The following is a 17706-nucleotide window of genomic DNA, read 5'->3' on the forward strand; positions in this document are numbered from 1 at the left end:
CCCACAGCTGGCATGCACAAGCAAACAGAAAGTGTGAGTTCCTACTTAGATTTTATTGATTACATTGAACGACCAATAAATTTATGCATTGCTCCAGGGAAACGAAAATCTTATACACCTCCACGGAAAAACCAGCTTGGCTGAAAACCCAGTACCTCCAGAGAATTGCTGCAAGTTGGGAGAAAAATGAGGAATGCAGGCATTCATGTACATAAAGAGAAAGCTAAGGTGCAAAGATAAAAATGGCAAGGAACTCTCTGCCTTTCGTTTTGAGTCAACCACAGGCAGCAAAGGGAGAGTCGGTCTCAGCGAGGGACCAGACTTTCCAGTGGAGGAAGCTCGAGAGCTAAGGGGGATGACCCACACTTATCTCAGAGCAAGAATCCTTAAGAAAAAGCCAAGTTAAGCAAAGCTTCCGGGCAAACTTGAAAGACGGAAGCAGGCGTTCACCTGCATCCCAAGCACGCTTGCCTGCGAGGCAAGGAACCGAGGCACAACGCGCTCCAGCGACCGCCGCCGCCACTTCGGGCCGTCCCGGCCTCCGGGGCAGCTGCGGACAGGTGAAACTCCCCAGGAGCGCCCCGTTACGGCGGCTAAGAGGCAACTTCAGAAGCAGGGCAGCTCCCGTCCTTTCCCGTCCCCTCGCACCCAGCCTACGGCCACCGAGCCCCGGCAGCAAGCCCCGCTCGCCGCTCGTCCCGCAGCGGCATCCGGGCCCTCCGGCAGCGCCCGCCGGCGAGAACGCCGAGTCGCGCTGGCATCGCAGGCTGCGGGTCACAGCCCGAGAAGCGCCAGAGCACCTGACAACCACACGGCCGAGCCGCCCCCTCGGACCGCCCTCCCGTCGCCGCGCCCCACAGTTACCCGGCGAGAGCTGCCTCCTGTCGCTCCTCGGTCCGTGTTATTTCCTTCGTCTTATAGAAGATGAGGAGGAGACTTATCGTGCACACAGTCCACCTCTTCCTGATGGAACGCATGTCTTCTGCAGAACGCGGGCCCCTTTCCTCTTTTCCTTTGTTTATCAAGGATGTGCTGGAAACAACTGCACACGCGGCACGAATTCCTAAAAACACGGCGATGTATTTTTTGGCTATTTTTTTTTTCCCGAAATAATTACAGAAGATAAAATAAAACCAGGCAGGAGCAGAGGCTGGGGGTTCTTTGGCGTTTAAGAGTGTCTCTCTTTCGCCCTGCCAGGCAGCTGGGCTTGCAAGCTGGGCAGCCTCGGCCGGGGAGACGGGTCCGCGACGTCGCTGCGCCTTCGGAGAGCAGGGCCGAGCCGCGGAGCGCCCCGCGGCTCTCCGCTCCGTCCTGATCCGCTGCCAGTGCCGCCCCCGCCGGGGCGGGGGTGGGGGCGGGCGAAGCGTGGCCAATGCGGGCAGAGCGGGTGGGGCCTTGGCGTGGGAAGGAGGGCGGTGGACGCGGGCGGCGCCGGCGAGGAGAGGGGAGGTGGGAGAGTTCCGCCGGCAGCTCCGCTGGGTTTGAGGGGAGCGTGCGCTCCTCGCCTGGGTCACATCCGTTGTGCCCGTGTCGCCAATTGGGCGTCTGAAAGTGAGAGCGAAGGACTGCCAACCCTGTGCCGCAGAAAAGGAACGCACTTCAGAGAAGGATGAAAGGTTTTGGTCGTTGGTTATTTTTTTTTCCCCCCTCGCTCCCGCTGTGGTTGATTGTGGCTTGAACAAGGCACTGGACGGTTTTCCCCCGTCTTGCTGTCCCAAAGCCGCAGTAGAAGGCGGGAATGCAGAAGGGAAGCGACGTGGCCCCGGCACAGATCTGCCTGGAGTCCTGGAGTCCAGCCAAGTCCACCGCCCATGCCCTACTCCCCAGGGTCTTGTTTCATCCGCACCGTCTCAACACGGCCGTTATTTTCCTAATTTCTGCTGGGACAGTTTCTCTGAAATGCACAAAATAGAAGGACAAACCACGAAACCCCAAAACAAAATGAAAAAACCCAAACCTTTGAGATGTATAATGCAACACGAAAATTAAATTATTGGCTATATCCGCTTTTCTCAGTATTGTTTTGCCTTTGTCAAAGTGAGTAAGCTGCCCTGGAACTACGCTGATTCTGTGTGACAGGGATTTGCCCGCAGCCCTGAAGTTTGCTCTTATGGAACAAACAAGACCAATATGACACTTCTCCCACGGGGGCCCAGGAAGTTTTGTGGTAAATCTAGTGTGACTTCTCTTTCCTAGCTTAGATTACAAACAAGAGCTCATGGGATGACAGAACCTTCCCTGGGTCTATTTGGTGTGATATCTTGTGTCCAGAATTGATCATAACAGACAATTCACAGGAGGATGCAAGGAAATTCGGAAGTAAGTACAGATTTTTCCTTTCCAGGAGAGTACTCGCTCGCAGGCATTAGGAGTGAAGAAAGGTTAGAGAAGTTGTTGAAAATCTTAAGGCTGCTAATAGTTGTTGCGTTGGAAAAAACCAGTTGTGTATAGTAAAAAGGTTTTAATTCAGTCTCAGTGGAATGGAATGGAAATAGCAGTTTCCTTTCATACAAGCCAGATCAAGCTGCATTTTCTGTGCTCTTCTCTGCTGTGGCTCTGATAACTTAAGTCTCAGAAAGTGATCTCTCTAAGGCATCAGCAGCAAAAGGAGAAAAGCCCATTCTATCTGTGAGAGTGAATTTCAAATTTCCCTTCGTATAGTAACTGACATTATTTAAAAAAAAAAACAACAAAAACAAAACAAAACAAAAAAAAAAAAAAAAAAAACAAACAAACAAAAAAAAAACAACCAAAGTTGATTCAGTGCAAAACCCCCCTTAATACCTTTGTAAAAACTACATCACATGTTCAACATAAAAGTCAGGATTCTGTCAATTCTGTTGAATATCTGTGATAATTTTTTTTTACCTTATATAACTTTTGTATATTAGATTATTTTTGTATTTAGATGGACTCATTGAAAATAGGTGTTGAAAATGTATATAGAGGATCCTGAATTCACCCATCTTCAGAGGTGCTTTTACTTGATTCCATCCTCAGCTGCCAAAGGCAGCTCCTTAGTTTCATGCCAGGCCACATGTAGGTTCAGAAGAAAAAAATGTTGCCTCCACCCTCTTCTCCTCTATCTACTGCTGCGCTTCTTCCTCCCTGAAGGTTAATCAAAATGTCTATCATATGCATAGGGCCTGTATATGTGAAATTTGATAATGATGAGCTGCAGTTTTTCACATATTGTATTTGAGTAAGGCTTGAGACAGCCTGTTATTTTGTAATTGGGATGAAGAGAAAAATTAGCGAGCAGAGATAAGGGTTAGAGAACACTGGGAAACTAACAAAAGAGAAAGATAGAAGCAGATATAGAAGAAAGGTGAGGATGAAAGAATTAAGGGGTTAGCAACTGGGAGAGGGCAACAGCTATATCTGATCCAATAAAAGAAATCAGAGGAAAAGTTCAGAGTCCAGAAAGGCACCTACTTAAATGGTGTCTTAGGTTGCAGTGTAAGATGTAACCAAAAGTGTGTATTCTATTACCGTCTTCATAAGATGTTAAAACAGGTGGGGCAGTGTTCTTTATCTCCACCATGAGACAGCCCTGATAACTCCCTCCAGAGGGCTCCACTAATCCATCTCCACTAATGGGCCATCAAGGTCTCACAGAATGGCTCATAAAATTACACCATCCCATTGTGAGATGTTCCACCCAGGGGGAGGAACCAAACAGTCCTACCTGTATATAATCTGAGGCTTAAAACACCAGAGCAGCACCACTGGACTCCCACAGGTAAAGAGCATTGTTATCACCACTGGATCTCCAGAGAAGGACCAGACTTTACTACAGGATCATTGCTTCAACAGAACTACATCCATCACTCCAACAGGACTACAGCCTGTTTTTACAGCCCATTTAATCGGACTGCTCCCACCAACTTGACCAGCAGGGTGCCAGATTGTATTCTGACTCTGTCAGGTTAAGCTAGTGTTTCTGTACTGTTGCCTTTATTTAAATTTTCCTATGAAATTGTAGTTCTGACTTAGAATCTCCAACTGGTTTGCTTTCAAACTAGTGCAAATGGAGAAGTGTGACTAATTCAGGCCTACTGAATAAACAAGGTAAGAAATGCATTTAGCTGTGTCTGTTTTTTGTCTTGATCTGTCCTTCTTGCAAGAACACGCCCCTTGTCTCCCTTACTTAAATGTGCCTGCGCATGTGGTCAAGCCCTAAATTCATTGATCAGGTACAATTCTGGTTTGAAGTCTGAATGAAGAATTTCTCTTTCTAGAAGATAAAATATGACTTAGCCAGGAAACTGCTTTTTACTTAGGTATTTCTTTTAGGTCAAATGAAAGAAAGTGAAGTAAATTTCTGGCCATATTTCCATGCTTGCAATTTAACCTGTAAATTGCAAACACATCTAAAATGTAACTGGATAAACATTTACAACTCCAGAAAGCAATTGACTTTCTGATTACGTCAAACCTCCAACTCCTCTTTTCATCAGGGCAACAGGGCAGCTTTTTCTTTAAACTTTGAAACTAGCAAAAATTATTTAAAGTATTTCCAGGTAATACTTAAGCAATTAATCAAGATAACCTGCACTACTTGCCAGCCCTGCTTGAGACGTTCCTTATGAGTTATGGGCTATTCCTGAGAGTTTCAAAGGACTCTGTACACCTCCTTATGCTATTAGTTGAACTGGACATATTGCTGAGGGAGAGAAGAAGAAAGATCACAGCTATATATATTATCATTGGGTTAATCCTGATGTGTTTGTGCTTGGTCATGCCTGCAGTGAAATCTTGTCCCAAGTGTTTCCTCTTAGGTGTTAAGGTTAGGGTTTAGGTTTGGAGTGAGAGGTCAGGGTTGGGTTTGGGGTTAGAGTTAAGGTGCCTAGAATTAGGGTTATGGTCATTGCAGTTTAGGGTTATGGTTAGGGTGGTAGGGTTAGCTGTTAGGCCTAGGGGTTACAGGTTAAGGTTGGGGATTAAGGGTTATGTTTTGGATGAGTGTCCAAGATTGAGAAGGAGGATATTTTCTGTTGCCATCTGTGTAGCAGTTGTCTTCTGGGCAGTTTTCCTTAGCTCCTGTTAATGGGCCCATCAGTGTCTTGCCACATGACTCAGAGATAACTCCCTCCAGGGGCCATTTCTGTTTAACAGGTGATCAAGGACCCACTGCATGACTCAGAATGGCATCAGCCCATTGTGAAATGCTCTGCCCAGGGTGGAAGAGCTAAGCATTCCCACCTAGATGTATTCTGGGATTTTGGACAGAAAGGCAGCCTTCCCACAGGTTTCCAAGAGGACACAGCTGGGGTTTCCACTGGATGACTACACCTCTTCTACAGGACCACTGCTCCAACAGAAACCACATCTGCCACTCCAAGAGGACTGCAGCCACTCAAATTTGGACTGCTACCAACACGCTGGCCAAAGTAGTGTCAGGTTGTACTCTGACTTTGTCAGTGGTTTTCCTTTTGTATTATTGCATGTATTTTGTTTCTTTTCCCTTTTCCCAATAAATTGTATTTCTGACTTAGAGTCTCTCACTGGTTTTGCTTTCAAACCAGAACAATGAGGTTTAACTCAGCTGCATTGAGTCTATTCTGGTTTTAGGCAGTCTCAGATCAGTGAATCCTGCAGAGTCCCATACTCCATGGGACAATCAGGAAGATCTGAAACTGCTTGCCCTATATACTAGTTTTGTACAGTTTTTTTCATAGTATCTGATAAGCCAATGTGTTTTGCATTTGTGCTGAATACAGGGTTGATGTATAAAGGTGTTTTTGTTATTGCATACTAAAGGTCTTTCTTCTTTTCCATACTTACCCTCTGACAAGGAAGTTGGAGATACGTGGTAAGATGTGAGGGGACGTGGCCAGGATGGGTGACCATAACTTACCAAAGGGATATTCCATACTATGTGACATCATGCTCAGTATACAAAGTGGTTGAAGAAGGGGGAATGGGTGATGTGAGGGGATGTTTGGAGTGATGGTGTTTGATGTTTATCTTCCCAAGTTACCCTTACGCATTATGAGACCCTGCTCTCCTGGATATGGCTGAACATCTACCTGTCCATGGGAATTAATTCCTTGTTTTCTTTGCTTGTGTGTGTGGCTTTTGCTTTCCTTATTAAACTATCTTCATCTCAGCCCTGAGTTCTCTGGTTTTTACTCTTCCAATTATCTTCCCCTGTTCTTCTGAGTGAGGGGCTGGGCTGCTGGTTGGGATTTAAGCACAACACCCTGTGTTGGTCCTATGGTGTTTCCAATGGCCCTCCTGTGCTAAGTGAGATTAGATGTAGGCAGGTCATCTCTGCTTTTGCAAACTCTTTTTACACAGCACAAAATGTCCAGGCTGATTTTTTTCTTCTAATATTTAGGTAAGCTTCTAGGGCTGAAAGGCCTGGAGTCACAGCAAGGTGAACTTGGTTTTCCGCATAATCCCAAACCCCTGCACAGCAGTGTGATTAGTTGTAGTTAAGACATGTTGTCACCACACCTGCTAGCAGTCTTCTCTTCAGCTGTTACTGCAAAAATGAAGTTTAAGGAATTATCTCATAAAGTCATAAAATAATACTTGCTTTACATCTGTTAATGCAGAGTTTGCATGTTGAGTTCTTTTTCAGAGTGAGTAACCATGGTTGTAAAAGCAAAGCTGACTTCTTCCTTCATTTGAAAGGCTATGCTTTAGTTTCATGTATTTATATCTCTATGTAACACAATAGTGCATGAAGAGAAAATATATTTCCTAAGAACATTTTTGTGAAATTATGAGAGATTACTTTATGACTTCTTCATGACTGAGCATGGGAAAGAGATTCTCTGAGAAGCTAAAGAGTGGATTTGTTAGGTTCTATTATATATATTTTAATAACAGTGAATGGCCTCCCAATGAGAACCATCATTTTAATAGAACTTTACAGCCAGATAACCACCTAGGCTGTATAAATTTGAAGATGGGGAAAGAACTTTTTTTTTCTGAATTCCAGCCACAGCAACAGCTGTGTCAGAGTTTGAATTTGACAGAAATATTCAATCTTTGGGAACTAATTCCCATTTTTATTACTACTATTTTAATTTTTGCTTCATTTAATGCTGGTTAAATTATATAGCTAGACAGTGCAAAATTGCTTGGCTTTTATTACTTTGTGCTGGATGAAATCATACAAAAGAGTCTCCCATACCTTCAACTATATTTTCTTACATATTTCTTTGACAGTTACACTTAAAGGCATTTGTTGAGTTTGGCATTTTGTTGAGACTTTTTTTCCTTTCTTTTTCCTAAATGGAAAAGCATAGTTCAACAACACTGTTACGGCATCCTTATAAGTTTCAACAAAAAGAAATCTTCTCCTTATCCAAAACTGATTTTCTGGTCTTTGAGGCAGGTCAGACCTAACATTAATTTAGCCTGTTCTGCACTGACCTGGCATACAAAGGATTTAGACTCAAATTCCTGCCAAAAAAAGGGATTTTTCTCTGTCTTCATCAGCAGTTTATAGACCTTACAGACCTTTATGGGCAGGTGAATAAGCAAGACCTTTTGATTGGCAGCTAAAATACCTGAACATGATCTTGTATTTGCTGCAGACAAAAGCATGTGTGTGAATTTTTACTGCATAATTAACAGATGCTGTAAGTTTACAGTACACCCTCTGCTGATGGGTTTTCTCCTTGAGCTAGGTCTTATGACCTCTCAGAGGACTTATCGCAGCCGAGATAACTCAGCTACCTCAACTGGCATAAAATTAGCAGGATGGCTTCTGAGGTAAGTGTTGGAAACAGAAAAGTTTTAATAAAAGGCAAAATAACAAAGCTCTTGCAGAGAAAAACCAAGCCAGGGGAAGAGGTTCTTGCTCCTGCTAAAACACCCCACAAAAGCGATTATTTCTTTTGTTATTTTCTTTTTCTAGTGGATAACTTAGGCAGGACCTTTTGGCTTCTGTCCAATTGGCAGCCTTAGGTTTGAGGTGAAGTCCCAAAGGTCCTATGAGGTGTCTTTTTACCAAACTGAGGAGAGAAACTTCTGGGGTTTTTGCCTTTTTAAGGAGACAAAGGATATATTGGTCACTCCATCAGCAGGGGGCACATTCCTACACTCTGCTGTGGTAAATTGTGAAGCCAATTCTCAGCCTCCATTGTTATGATCAAGTTCGTCTTTAATGACTGGTTTCAATGATAGCTTTACAGTATAAGTGAGACAAACTGGTTTACAACATGACCTGACACTTAAAACAAGAACTCCCACTTCATCTACTTCTTTCCAAGAGTAAGTAAGTAGTATCCTCTTCACGTCAAGTCATTCTCTTAAATGCAAGGATGTCCATTTTTCCTCCCTCTATGTTTTATTTCTTTGCAAACTAGCATTCAGTGTTCCACTCACAGATGACCAGGGTCCTAGGTATTTAAATGCCCATGGGAAAGCCTGCATCAGAAATTTTCAGTCTGCAGGGAAGACACCAGCACCAACCTGGGCAAGAAAAATCCATAAGGAAATTGCATTTCCCATATGCCACCCAGGTCAATTGGAAGACATATGAAAGAGAGGTAAGATTGTTTTGCTGATCTGCTGATGTTGGTGTTAAATTTTGATTGACTTCAGCAGTGTTAGGTTATCCCTTCAGCTCACCTAACTTCTAGTCATATAGTCAAGATAGGCAGCCAGTGAATTTTAAAATGACATATCAAGAAAGATATTTCTTAGTGTTCTCTAGTGTCTATCATTAAATCTCTTGGACTAAAAAGTTTTAAAAATTACAAATAATGCAATTTTATCACATAAAAATTGAAGTAATAATCTAATCCTATTACTTGTAGTCTCCTCAAAGACAGAATTGAGGGCAGTTATTTTTTCTGTGACAGCAAGTTCGATGACTCAGGAAAAGCATACAAATACTTAACCAGATACAGTTATAGAAGTCCTTTAGAAGTTTTTCAATGCTCAGACTTTTTCTTCTGAGGAAGTATAAGCATTGTATCAATTTCAGACCTACTCTTTTGATTTCTATAAATATGATTTGCATTAAATAAAAGCTAGAAGACTTTTTAGTTTGGCTTAGACAACTTTATTTTTTAGTGCTCTTTAATGAAAATTATGTAACAAACCCCCAAAATAGCTATTTTTGATAGAAACAAAGAACATTATTTTTATAGTTCAGAGGAATACTATGGAAAGTAAATTTGATTTACCAAGTTTACCACAGACTGTGAACTTTAACATTAGAGCAAAAGAAATATTTGGTTTTGAAATAATTTAGCCCTAAATGAAAGAAAGTAATATGTGAAAGGAAGAAAAAGTATATATATAAACAAACACTTGTAAAGTGCTATAAATCACAAGGTGTAAATATTCTTTAATTACAGAATTACAGAGGAAGAGACAAATCTGAGTTTGAAGTGCTTGAACAAGAAATCACCACTTAGCTTGGCAGAATTTTGGGAACTTATTTTCACATACCTGTTTTTTCTGATTGGAAAGTGGGAAAATATGTATTGGTCTTAGGCTAAAGAAAGATATAATGAATCTAGGTTTGTGTTCAGAAACAGGTACTTAGAAATTATTTTTCTCAGCTGCTGCAAAGTGCTGTTGTCTTGTTGTTTGCTCTCAGTGGAGCATTTCCACAATGTAAAACACAGATGCACCACATCTAGGTCTGTTTTCATTTCCATGTCCTTTCCTCAAAATCAAAAAAATGCTAAGCAGAGGGAAGAACAGGCAGAAGAGAAGTGTAGTGTACAATGACATTCCTCTCTGGCAGTGACTGGAAATTGCTTTGTAGTGAGGTAAGTCCTACCAGCTCAAGCTCTGCCACAGAGCACAAAAACATTCTGTGCTCTCAGAATAAGCACTTAGGAAGTCCTTTTTTTCACAGCCATATAATATTTATGATGAGTTCCAGGTGACATTTGCTTTCAATGGCTTTCAGATTTTAAAGTATATTATAGGAGTATCACTTAGTAAAGGTGCATTGACATTCAGCTTTCAAAAACACCTGTGATACCTTAGCCTGCTTGAACCACACCACTGCAAATGGGATTTAGCAGCATCTTTCCCTGAATCTTGAGCTGGGCAAATTAATCCTGGACATGTCTCACATGCAGGATTCCTAGCATTTCTGTCAGCATCTCAGATTATCAAGATTTGAGCTGTGCATCCTGCAAAGCAGCATTGTTAGGGCAATGGTTTTAGAATTCAGGCTGATGTTTTTTGCAAGAAAATCTTGCTTATTTGTAGGGAACTTAGTATATTTTCAGTCTGGGGAAGCAAGCAAGTTGCTAATGAATGAGATCAGACTTGCTACCAAAAAAAATCCTTGCTCTTTGCTAGGTTAACTCTTATCACATACCATTCTGTGCTCTTCCCCTGTGAAATTCTTTCTACAGGGCAACCCAGAAAGCAATTTGATGACATGGACTCTCTTCTTCAGATGAAACATTGTTATGTATTTACAGATGTCCTTCTCCACTGACAGATCCTACACCATACACATGCTCCTTGCTTTTTATCCTCAACAGATACACCTGTTCTGGCAGGCTACCAGTTCTTTGGGTTTGTGAACACAATGGGTTTTTCCTTTGTCTTGACTCCCCATATCTAGTCAATTACCCATGGCATTGCATGTTGTTTTTGCTCTGCCTCCTCTACAGCACAGGATATTTTTTTAACTAATTAAATTGTGTGTCATTTGCTCAGTTTCATCTTTAGATTTGGCTTAGTGATTGCTTCTTAAAGGCTGGAAGATATACCCAAACTCTGGCAAAACCAATTTGATCCTTTACCCAATCAAGTGAAAGTAGCATTTTCGTAAGGCGAAACTTTATAACCATGCTGAATAATACTTCTTAACAGTAGAGTTCTGTATTTAAGCATAGGTCATTCTTATATTCCACCACAGAGATGAAAGTAGAACTGAAAACACTGCATTTCAGCATGCTCTGCAGGCCCTTTTCTCAACCCACCCTGTGCATGCTCAGTAGTACTGACCAACCCACACAAACTCTGACACATGGCTTGCACCTTTGTTTCCATGCATCATGTAATACCCTGGTTTCCTGGCTGTCACAGCCTGTATCTCGTCATCTCCTTGATATTGATATTTACATTTCAAGACCAGAATTTTTATTTTTTGAGCCAATTTGAACTCAGTTCTTGTATCAAAGTACTGTTAATTCTTATCTCCAAGTTTCTTCTTGGCCTAGTGAGTTTTAGCAAGTTTTAACTCTCTGTTTTAGTTGGCAGCTCTGTATTCCAACTACTATCATTGCTCTTGAGAAGAACTTATTTAAATCTATTAAGACTACAAGACTTACTCCTTTGTTATTTTAGTAATTTTTACTTTTCAGTTGAAAACCAATATGTTCCCTTTCCATATTAAGTAAAGCAGATCTTCAGTTTCTGTTGCAGGTCTCAAGTAAATATTAACTGAAGCTACCATTTCAGTCAGCCCCTCAGAACTACCACATTTTAATTCTGCTGCAGCACTTGCCTGTCCTTTCCTTCCAGCCACCACATTTTTATATGTCCTGTGGGAAGGCTCTTCTGTGGGTAGTCAGTCCATAGCTGCTCTGCTGTTTTTCAGGCAAAACTGAAAGAATTCTGCCAGTCTCCCTGTAATTTGTCTCTGTGTTAATATTATTCTTTCTCAGAATTTGTCTATCTAAGAAGTGAAAAACTTTAAAACCAGACATCCTGATTGAAACAGTACCTACTTTTGCAGTTGGTCTCAGCGGTTCAAATGAGGTTGAAACAGAAGGGAAGGTCTCTCAGCAGAAGCTAAAGTAAATACATGGACTTTTCCTTCATTCCGCTAGAAAGAAATGAAAGGTGGGAAAGAAAATTTAGCTCCCTTGATCTTTTGAACTGGTTTTAATTCTTGGTGATCTTCTTCAGTGCCAAAACAATGCAATCTTTTGGATGCTTTTCTCACCAAGTTTCTGGACCATGTGACTAAGGAGGTCTGCAGGAGTAGATGTTTAATTCAGCAGTTTCCAGCAACAGAGACTCCTTATGCTGTGAAACATTTGACCAGGCCCAGAAAATTAATTTTTTTCCTCTCGCTATCACTTCTCTATGCCATATTTCCATTACATGGTTTGAAAAATAAAACAAACACTTAGCAAAAGTGAAATAAAACCTCCACATTCTCTCCTATATCTGTCAGTTGGACCTTGTGTAAAGTTTGGGGTTTTTTTTTCTTATTTAAAGCAAATTGCAATGTAAAGAAATTGCATGTGAAATCTTACATGTCTAAAAATTCAGTAACCTATGAAGTATTCACCAGGAATGGGAAAAAATTGCTAGATTAAGTTACTCAAAGTTTAAATAATTCTTTGATCTGTGTGTAAGAGGTTGTTTTGAGGGAGAAATGCAAGGTGGCCTGTGGAACTGCAGACACATCTTTCTAAAAATCTGCAATATAACTGTCATACATACTTGAATATCCCAGGCAGAATTTATTCAGTGATCATATTTAGCATGACATGAAAGGCAACATACAAAGTTAGTATGAGGAAAGATGCTTGCTCTGCAAATCTTGACAAATACCTCCAAGGCTAGTGAAAACTGTGCTTCACAATTGCTCTTGTTAGGAAGCAAAAGAAGAAAGAAACTCTAGATAATGCAATGTAGGTATTATAATCAGAATCACAGAAGGGTAAATCACTAACTAAAACAAGGTGTCTTTGCAATAAATAGGTCAGTTCTCAAAGAAAAATGCTGAGCAATGCAGGACAAAAGGGAATACATTACACAATCCATAACAGCAGCAATAACAACATGTGCTATCTAAAAAAAAAAAAATACTGCTGATGAAAAAAGCAAAGAATTTGAAGTCGGTAGTGATGCAGAAGTAATTGTTGGTTAGGATTCATTGTAGATATACAAGGAGGTACCTTGCAATTAACTCGTTTAGTACAGGAGCACAATATAAGTATGAACTAAAGTTATTACAGAGCATCCATAGTTGGCTATGGAGATGGTGAAGGGCCTTGAGGGGAAGATATATGAGGATTGGCTGAGGTCACTTGGCCTGTCCAGCCTGGAGAAGAGGAGATTGAGGGGAGTCTACAATTGTAGACTTGTGAGAGAAGAGGAGGGGGAGACACTGATCTCTTCTCTGTGGTGTCGAGTGACAGGACTCGAATAAATGGCATGAAGTTAAGTCAGGAGAGGTTTAGCTTGGATATTAGGAAAAAGTTTTTGACCAACAGGGTGGTTTGACACTGGAACAGACTCCCCAGGGAAGTGCTCACAGCACCAAACCTGATAGAGTTCAAGAAGTGTTTGGACAATGCTCTCAGGCCCATAGTGTGATTCTTGGGAATGGTCCTTTGCAGGCCCAGGAGTTGGACTTCATGATTGTGATGGGTCCTTTCCAACTTAGAATATTTTGTGATTCTGTATAGACTTAAAGTTCTCTTTCTCCTGGATGCATTTTGCTTTTCATGAGATGAGCTATTTTATCACTTTTCAAAATGTTTTCAAATTTTAAGCAAAACAATAGTTTGTTAGAAGAGAGTCCATTCCAATAATTTTTACTCTTGGTAGACCTAAATCAGCTTGCCACAAAAAAGATTAAGGACAGTGCACCATCTATAGGAGAGGGTCTACACTAAGTTATCTTTAATGTATAGAGGTTAACTTAGGCTCATTTAAGAAAAATAAATTCTCCCATTCTGTTCTCCCATTTAGTAAGTTTTTAATATATATTTAAGCATTATGTTGTATGTAACATTTTTATTTGAGCAGTAATTGAATCTCGGAAAGCTGATGCGGTTGAAATATTACCCTGATCACCTCTGTTTTCTTCATGTGCATTTTAGGACTTTCAGTTCAGCCTAAAATCAATTACATTCACTTAAATAAACAATATGGGAAAATACATAACACTGTTCCTCTGCATACATGCAGTGGCTATTAAAGAGTTTTTTTAGAAGTAATTTCCTGATGATGGGCTTTGTGGACACTCTTCTGTATCTCTAAGCATTACATTAACAGCTTATTTATGGACATGTGCATATGTATCAAACACTGCAGCTGGATTTTATATACTGGCCAGTGCCTGTAAGTGTGTTATGTGAAATGATTTGTGAGTCAATATCAAGAGTGTTATTTAATGCTGTTTATAGCTGGTCTATGAACAACAGCTGCTGTGTTCTCTTAGAACTCAAAAGTGGTGTGACAGGTACTTCAGAAAAGATTCTACCACACTGTACAGGCAGCAGAGAAAATCAGACAGATTTAATCTTCAGTGTTCTTAGTACTTTTTAGTCCTAACAGATAATATTTTCTTTATATTAATTCTCAGGGTTTTTTGGGTTTTCGTTTTTGGTGATTTTTTTTTTTAATGAGTTAATTTAAGAACAGAGAGAGATACTTTTAAAATGGCATAGTTCTAGTTACAATCTGAAGTTACTAACAGGGTGCATATGTGGCCCAATATTTATAGAAATAAATACAGATTAAGGAGATATGCCAAATGTAGGAGGAGATTTGTGCATTAAAATCCATATTCAATTTCTATGCTTCAAGGAAACCTCATCTAATGCATACACCGGAACAAGCTGGAGACTACAGCTATCACATTTTTAACAACTGCACTTTGGAAGGACTCACATAGTGCAGCTATTTAATCAACATTTAGCATTATTAATATGAAGAAATTTAACAAGCTGTTGAATTAATCAATCAAGAACTTGAATCTCCAAAGCAGAGCAGCACCCAGCCAACATTACAGAAGCTAGCTCAGTCTACACCTGTTCCTACCACATAAGCTTAAAATGGCAGAATCAAGTCATATCTCACTTGGATTTTACCTTTGTGCCATCCTAAGCATCTACTCATCAGTCCTGGTCAATTGACTGTGGACATGCTTTCCACTCTGGGCCTGGATTAAAGACTGAAGGATGGATAATAGTTTAAAGCTAAAGTACTTACTTCTTAATTAAATCTTGCTAAAGAGGAAATACTTGTGCTAATCTCACCATGTAAGTATACATTAGAAATGCAAAAATACAAAAGTAGACAGGGATATTCATAGTACTACAACAGGATTATTTTTAAATGTAATACTTTATTTTACTTGAACAGTTTCCAAAAAAGCATACTTTTGAGACTATCTCTTATGTCAAATCTGAAAAATCAAGATGGGAATGAACTACAACCCTAGCAGTTAAATATACATAAGGTCTGAATAATAACTCAAAAAATATATATATTTTTAAATAGAGTCTAAACATATTGTTTTAACATTAAAGGGTTTGAACTCTTCTGCCCAGCCCCAAACTCCTCAGCTAAGTCATCTGATATATCTGCCTCATATTTTTTTTTCAAACGATTGATAATGCATTTTAGCTTCTTGTTAAATTTTATATTGTGTTTTATTTTTAATGTTTAAGAATTAAAAATTGCACAACTGTTTTGCTTTTTTCCTGTGTAGATCTAATTCAGAGAATCATTCACATAATAATAATTTTCTGAACAGGAATGCTTTTTTGCTTTTTTCCAGTCAAGACCAAAAAAAGAGAAAAAACAAACAAAAAAAAAAAAAAAAAAAAAAAAAACAAAACAAAACAAAAAAAAACCAAAAAAAAACAAACAAACAAACAAAAAAAACCCAACACAAAAAAAAAAAACAAAAAAACGCAAAAAAAAACCAACAAAAAACATGTAAAAAATGTAAATGTAAAAAAAAATTTATTCCTTGAACTGCTGAATCTCTTTCTGTTTTCAAAATATCTTCCATATGTATATTATTAATTCTTACACTCATGGCGAGTAATTGCCATGTGAGTAAATTGTAAATTGCAACTTTATATTAATACACAAAAAGATTATGTATGTCTGCAGATGATCTTGCTCTTTGAAGTAGCATAACATGAAATGGATTTCCCCATTAGATGAAAGGTCTCCCCATTTGTCAGCTTCTAATAACTGCAACAAAGAAATTCCATCCTGTTTTTCAAACACAGACTCAGTGGACTGTTTAGACTTCTGGTGGGTCATATTATCCAGACAGTATTTAATTTTTGATGTTCAAGTAGAAAACAGATGAAAAAAACACCCAATAAATGTATATCTTCAAGTTCACTAATAAACTTCTGTGTAAATTCCAAATTATGGGCAATTTTTTCCTAAATTATCTGTAATGCCATATGACCTGTACAGCTCTCTACCTTTTCTCTGCTATAAGTGCTGTAAAATTGCCTTTTCTCTTCAGTTAAATTTGAAACCACCTCTGTATCTACAACACTGACAAATGAAATGGGAGGTTTTTTAAACCATAACTGAGTGTCAGAAATTAAGTCAGCACTTCAAAAAGTCTGTTTTCCATGAAAAAAACAGAGTGAGTTTTTTCTTTTAGTAAAGGTAAAAGACTATCATTTTGTCAGGAACATGAGTAAAACAGGCAGATGATTTTCAAATTTGGGCTTCAATTAGTCCTAACTGTTACAGTAATAAATTCTCAAGGGGCTGACCTGCTAAAGATGAAATAAGATTTCTGAGCTGTATTTTGCCTTTCACTTATGTGAAAATAATTCTGACTTTTCTGTATTTATTTATATAAACGTGACAATTTTAAACATGCACTCTCAAGATCAGAAGAAAACCTACGCTGTAAATTGGACAATCTTGCAGTTAGATAGACTCAGCCTCCAGAGCCTACTTTTTTTGTACATTACCATTTTTACTACTATAAAAATTTTCTCTAAGTGGCCTACTCTGACTATAAAGTGACAACAGATCTTTAGATACCCAGTCCAGGCAGTCAGAATAAATCTAATTTATGCAAATTAACCTCTAGTATTTCCTTATTACAATTGCAGCAGGGATGTCACTCCTTTGCCTGCAGTGCTTCTTAGGCTAGCAAAAAGCACCCATAAAATGGAAACTCAGTTACCACACAAAAACCTCTAGCACTGGAGTGTATGAAAAATGAAAACCAAATCCAACTCCCCTTAGGTATTTTACTGCATGTAACTAGCTCCTTTTGAAATAAAGCAGATAGTTACCATACTCTGAGGGTTTTTTCCAATCTACTGAGAAATCTGTGTTTGGGTGAGAATGATGTGATCAATGAACACACTGAAAAAATTCATCATTATTACTTACCAAGATAACTATTCATAAAGTGGTATTTTAAACATCACCATAAAATTTTTTATTTATCTTATTCAACTCCCATTTTAAAAGCTGCATTTACTTCCATGTCAAGGAAGTATAAGGGGAGTAAGTGCAGTAAAGCATCTGTTTGAGAGTTGCAATTTGAGAGAATACATTCATGACACAATTTAAGTGTTTTACTTTCAAATAAAAAGCATGCTATAAAGTTAATGTGTTTCAGTTGATGTTCTCGTTACATTTCTATTAAAAGTTACTACTATAGGAGCACAGCATGAATATTGAACATTAAAAATATTAATGTCTGGAGCTGAGAGCCAGATAAGTACTAAGTGCTGGAGCTAATGAATATATATTTTAGAGCAAAGTTGTGTTCTATGCAATTTCCACCATTTTTTTTTTTATTTTGTGGAGAAGAAACAATATTTTCAGTCATCTTTAGAAAATATTTGCAAAGTTGCTGTATTTTCTGATGGGAATCTTTATTTGTCACTGATGACTGTATTGTTGTCCCACTTAGTCAAAATTTGCTGACTTAGACAGTGCCTTATATGTAATACCATGCTCTATCTTCCTTAATTAATGTGTAATGAGGTTTATCCCCAGCCATCATCTAAGTACCAA

General features: G+C 39.2%; 1 protein-coding gene across 1 annotated transcript in view; it reads right to left on the reverse strand.

Annotated features, from left to right (window-relative positions):
- ST8SIA4 (ST8 alpha-N-acetyl-neuraminide alpha-2,8-sialyltransferase 4) overlaps positions 1-1298 on the reverse strand; it is a 50938-nt gene extending 49640 nt beyond the window's left edge. Inside the window, exon 1 of the mRNA XM_054003687.1 lies at positions 865-1298. Coding sequence (XP_053859662.1) covers positions 865-977 — 113 coding nt within the window. The 5' untranslated portion in view covers positions 978-1298. The remainder of the gene's footprint in view (positions 1-864) is intronic.
- Between the last annotated feature and the right edge of the window lie 16408 nt (positions 1299-17706).

The sequence above is a fragment of the Vidua macroura genome, chromosome Z, assembly GCF_024509145.1.
Source record: "Vidua macroura isolate BioBank_ID:100142 chromosome Z, ASM2450914v1, whole genome shotgun sequence".
NCBI classification, from domain to species: Eukaryota; Metazoa; Chordata; class Aves; order Passeriformes; family Viduidae; genus Vidua; species Vidua macroura.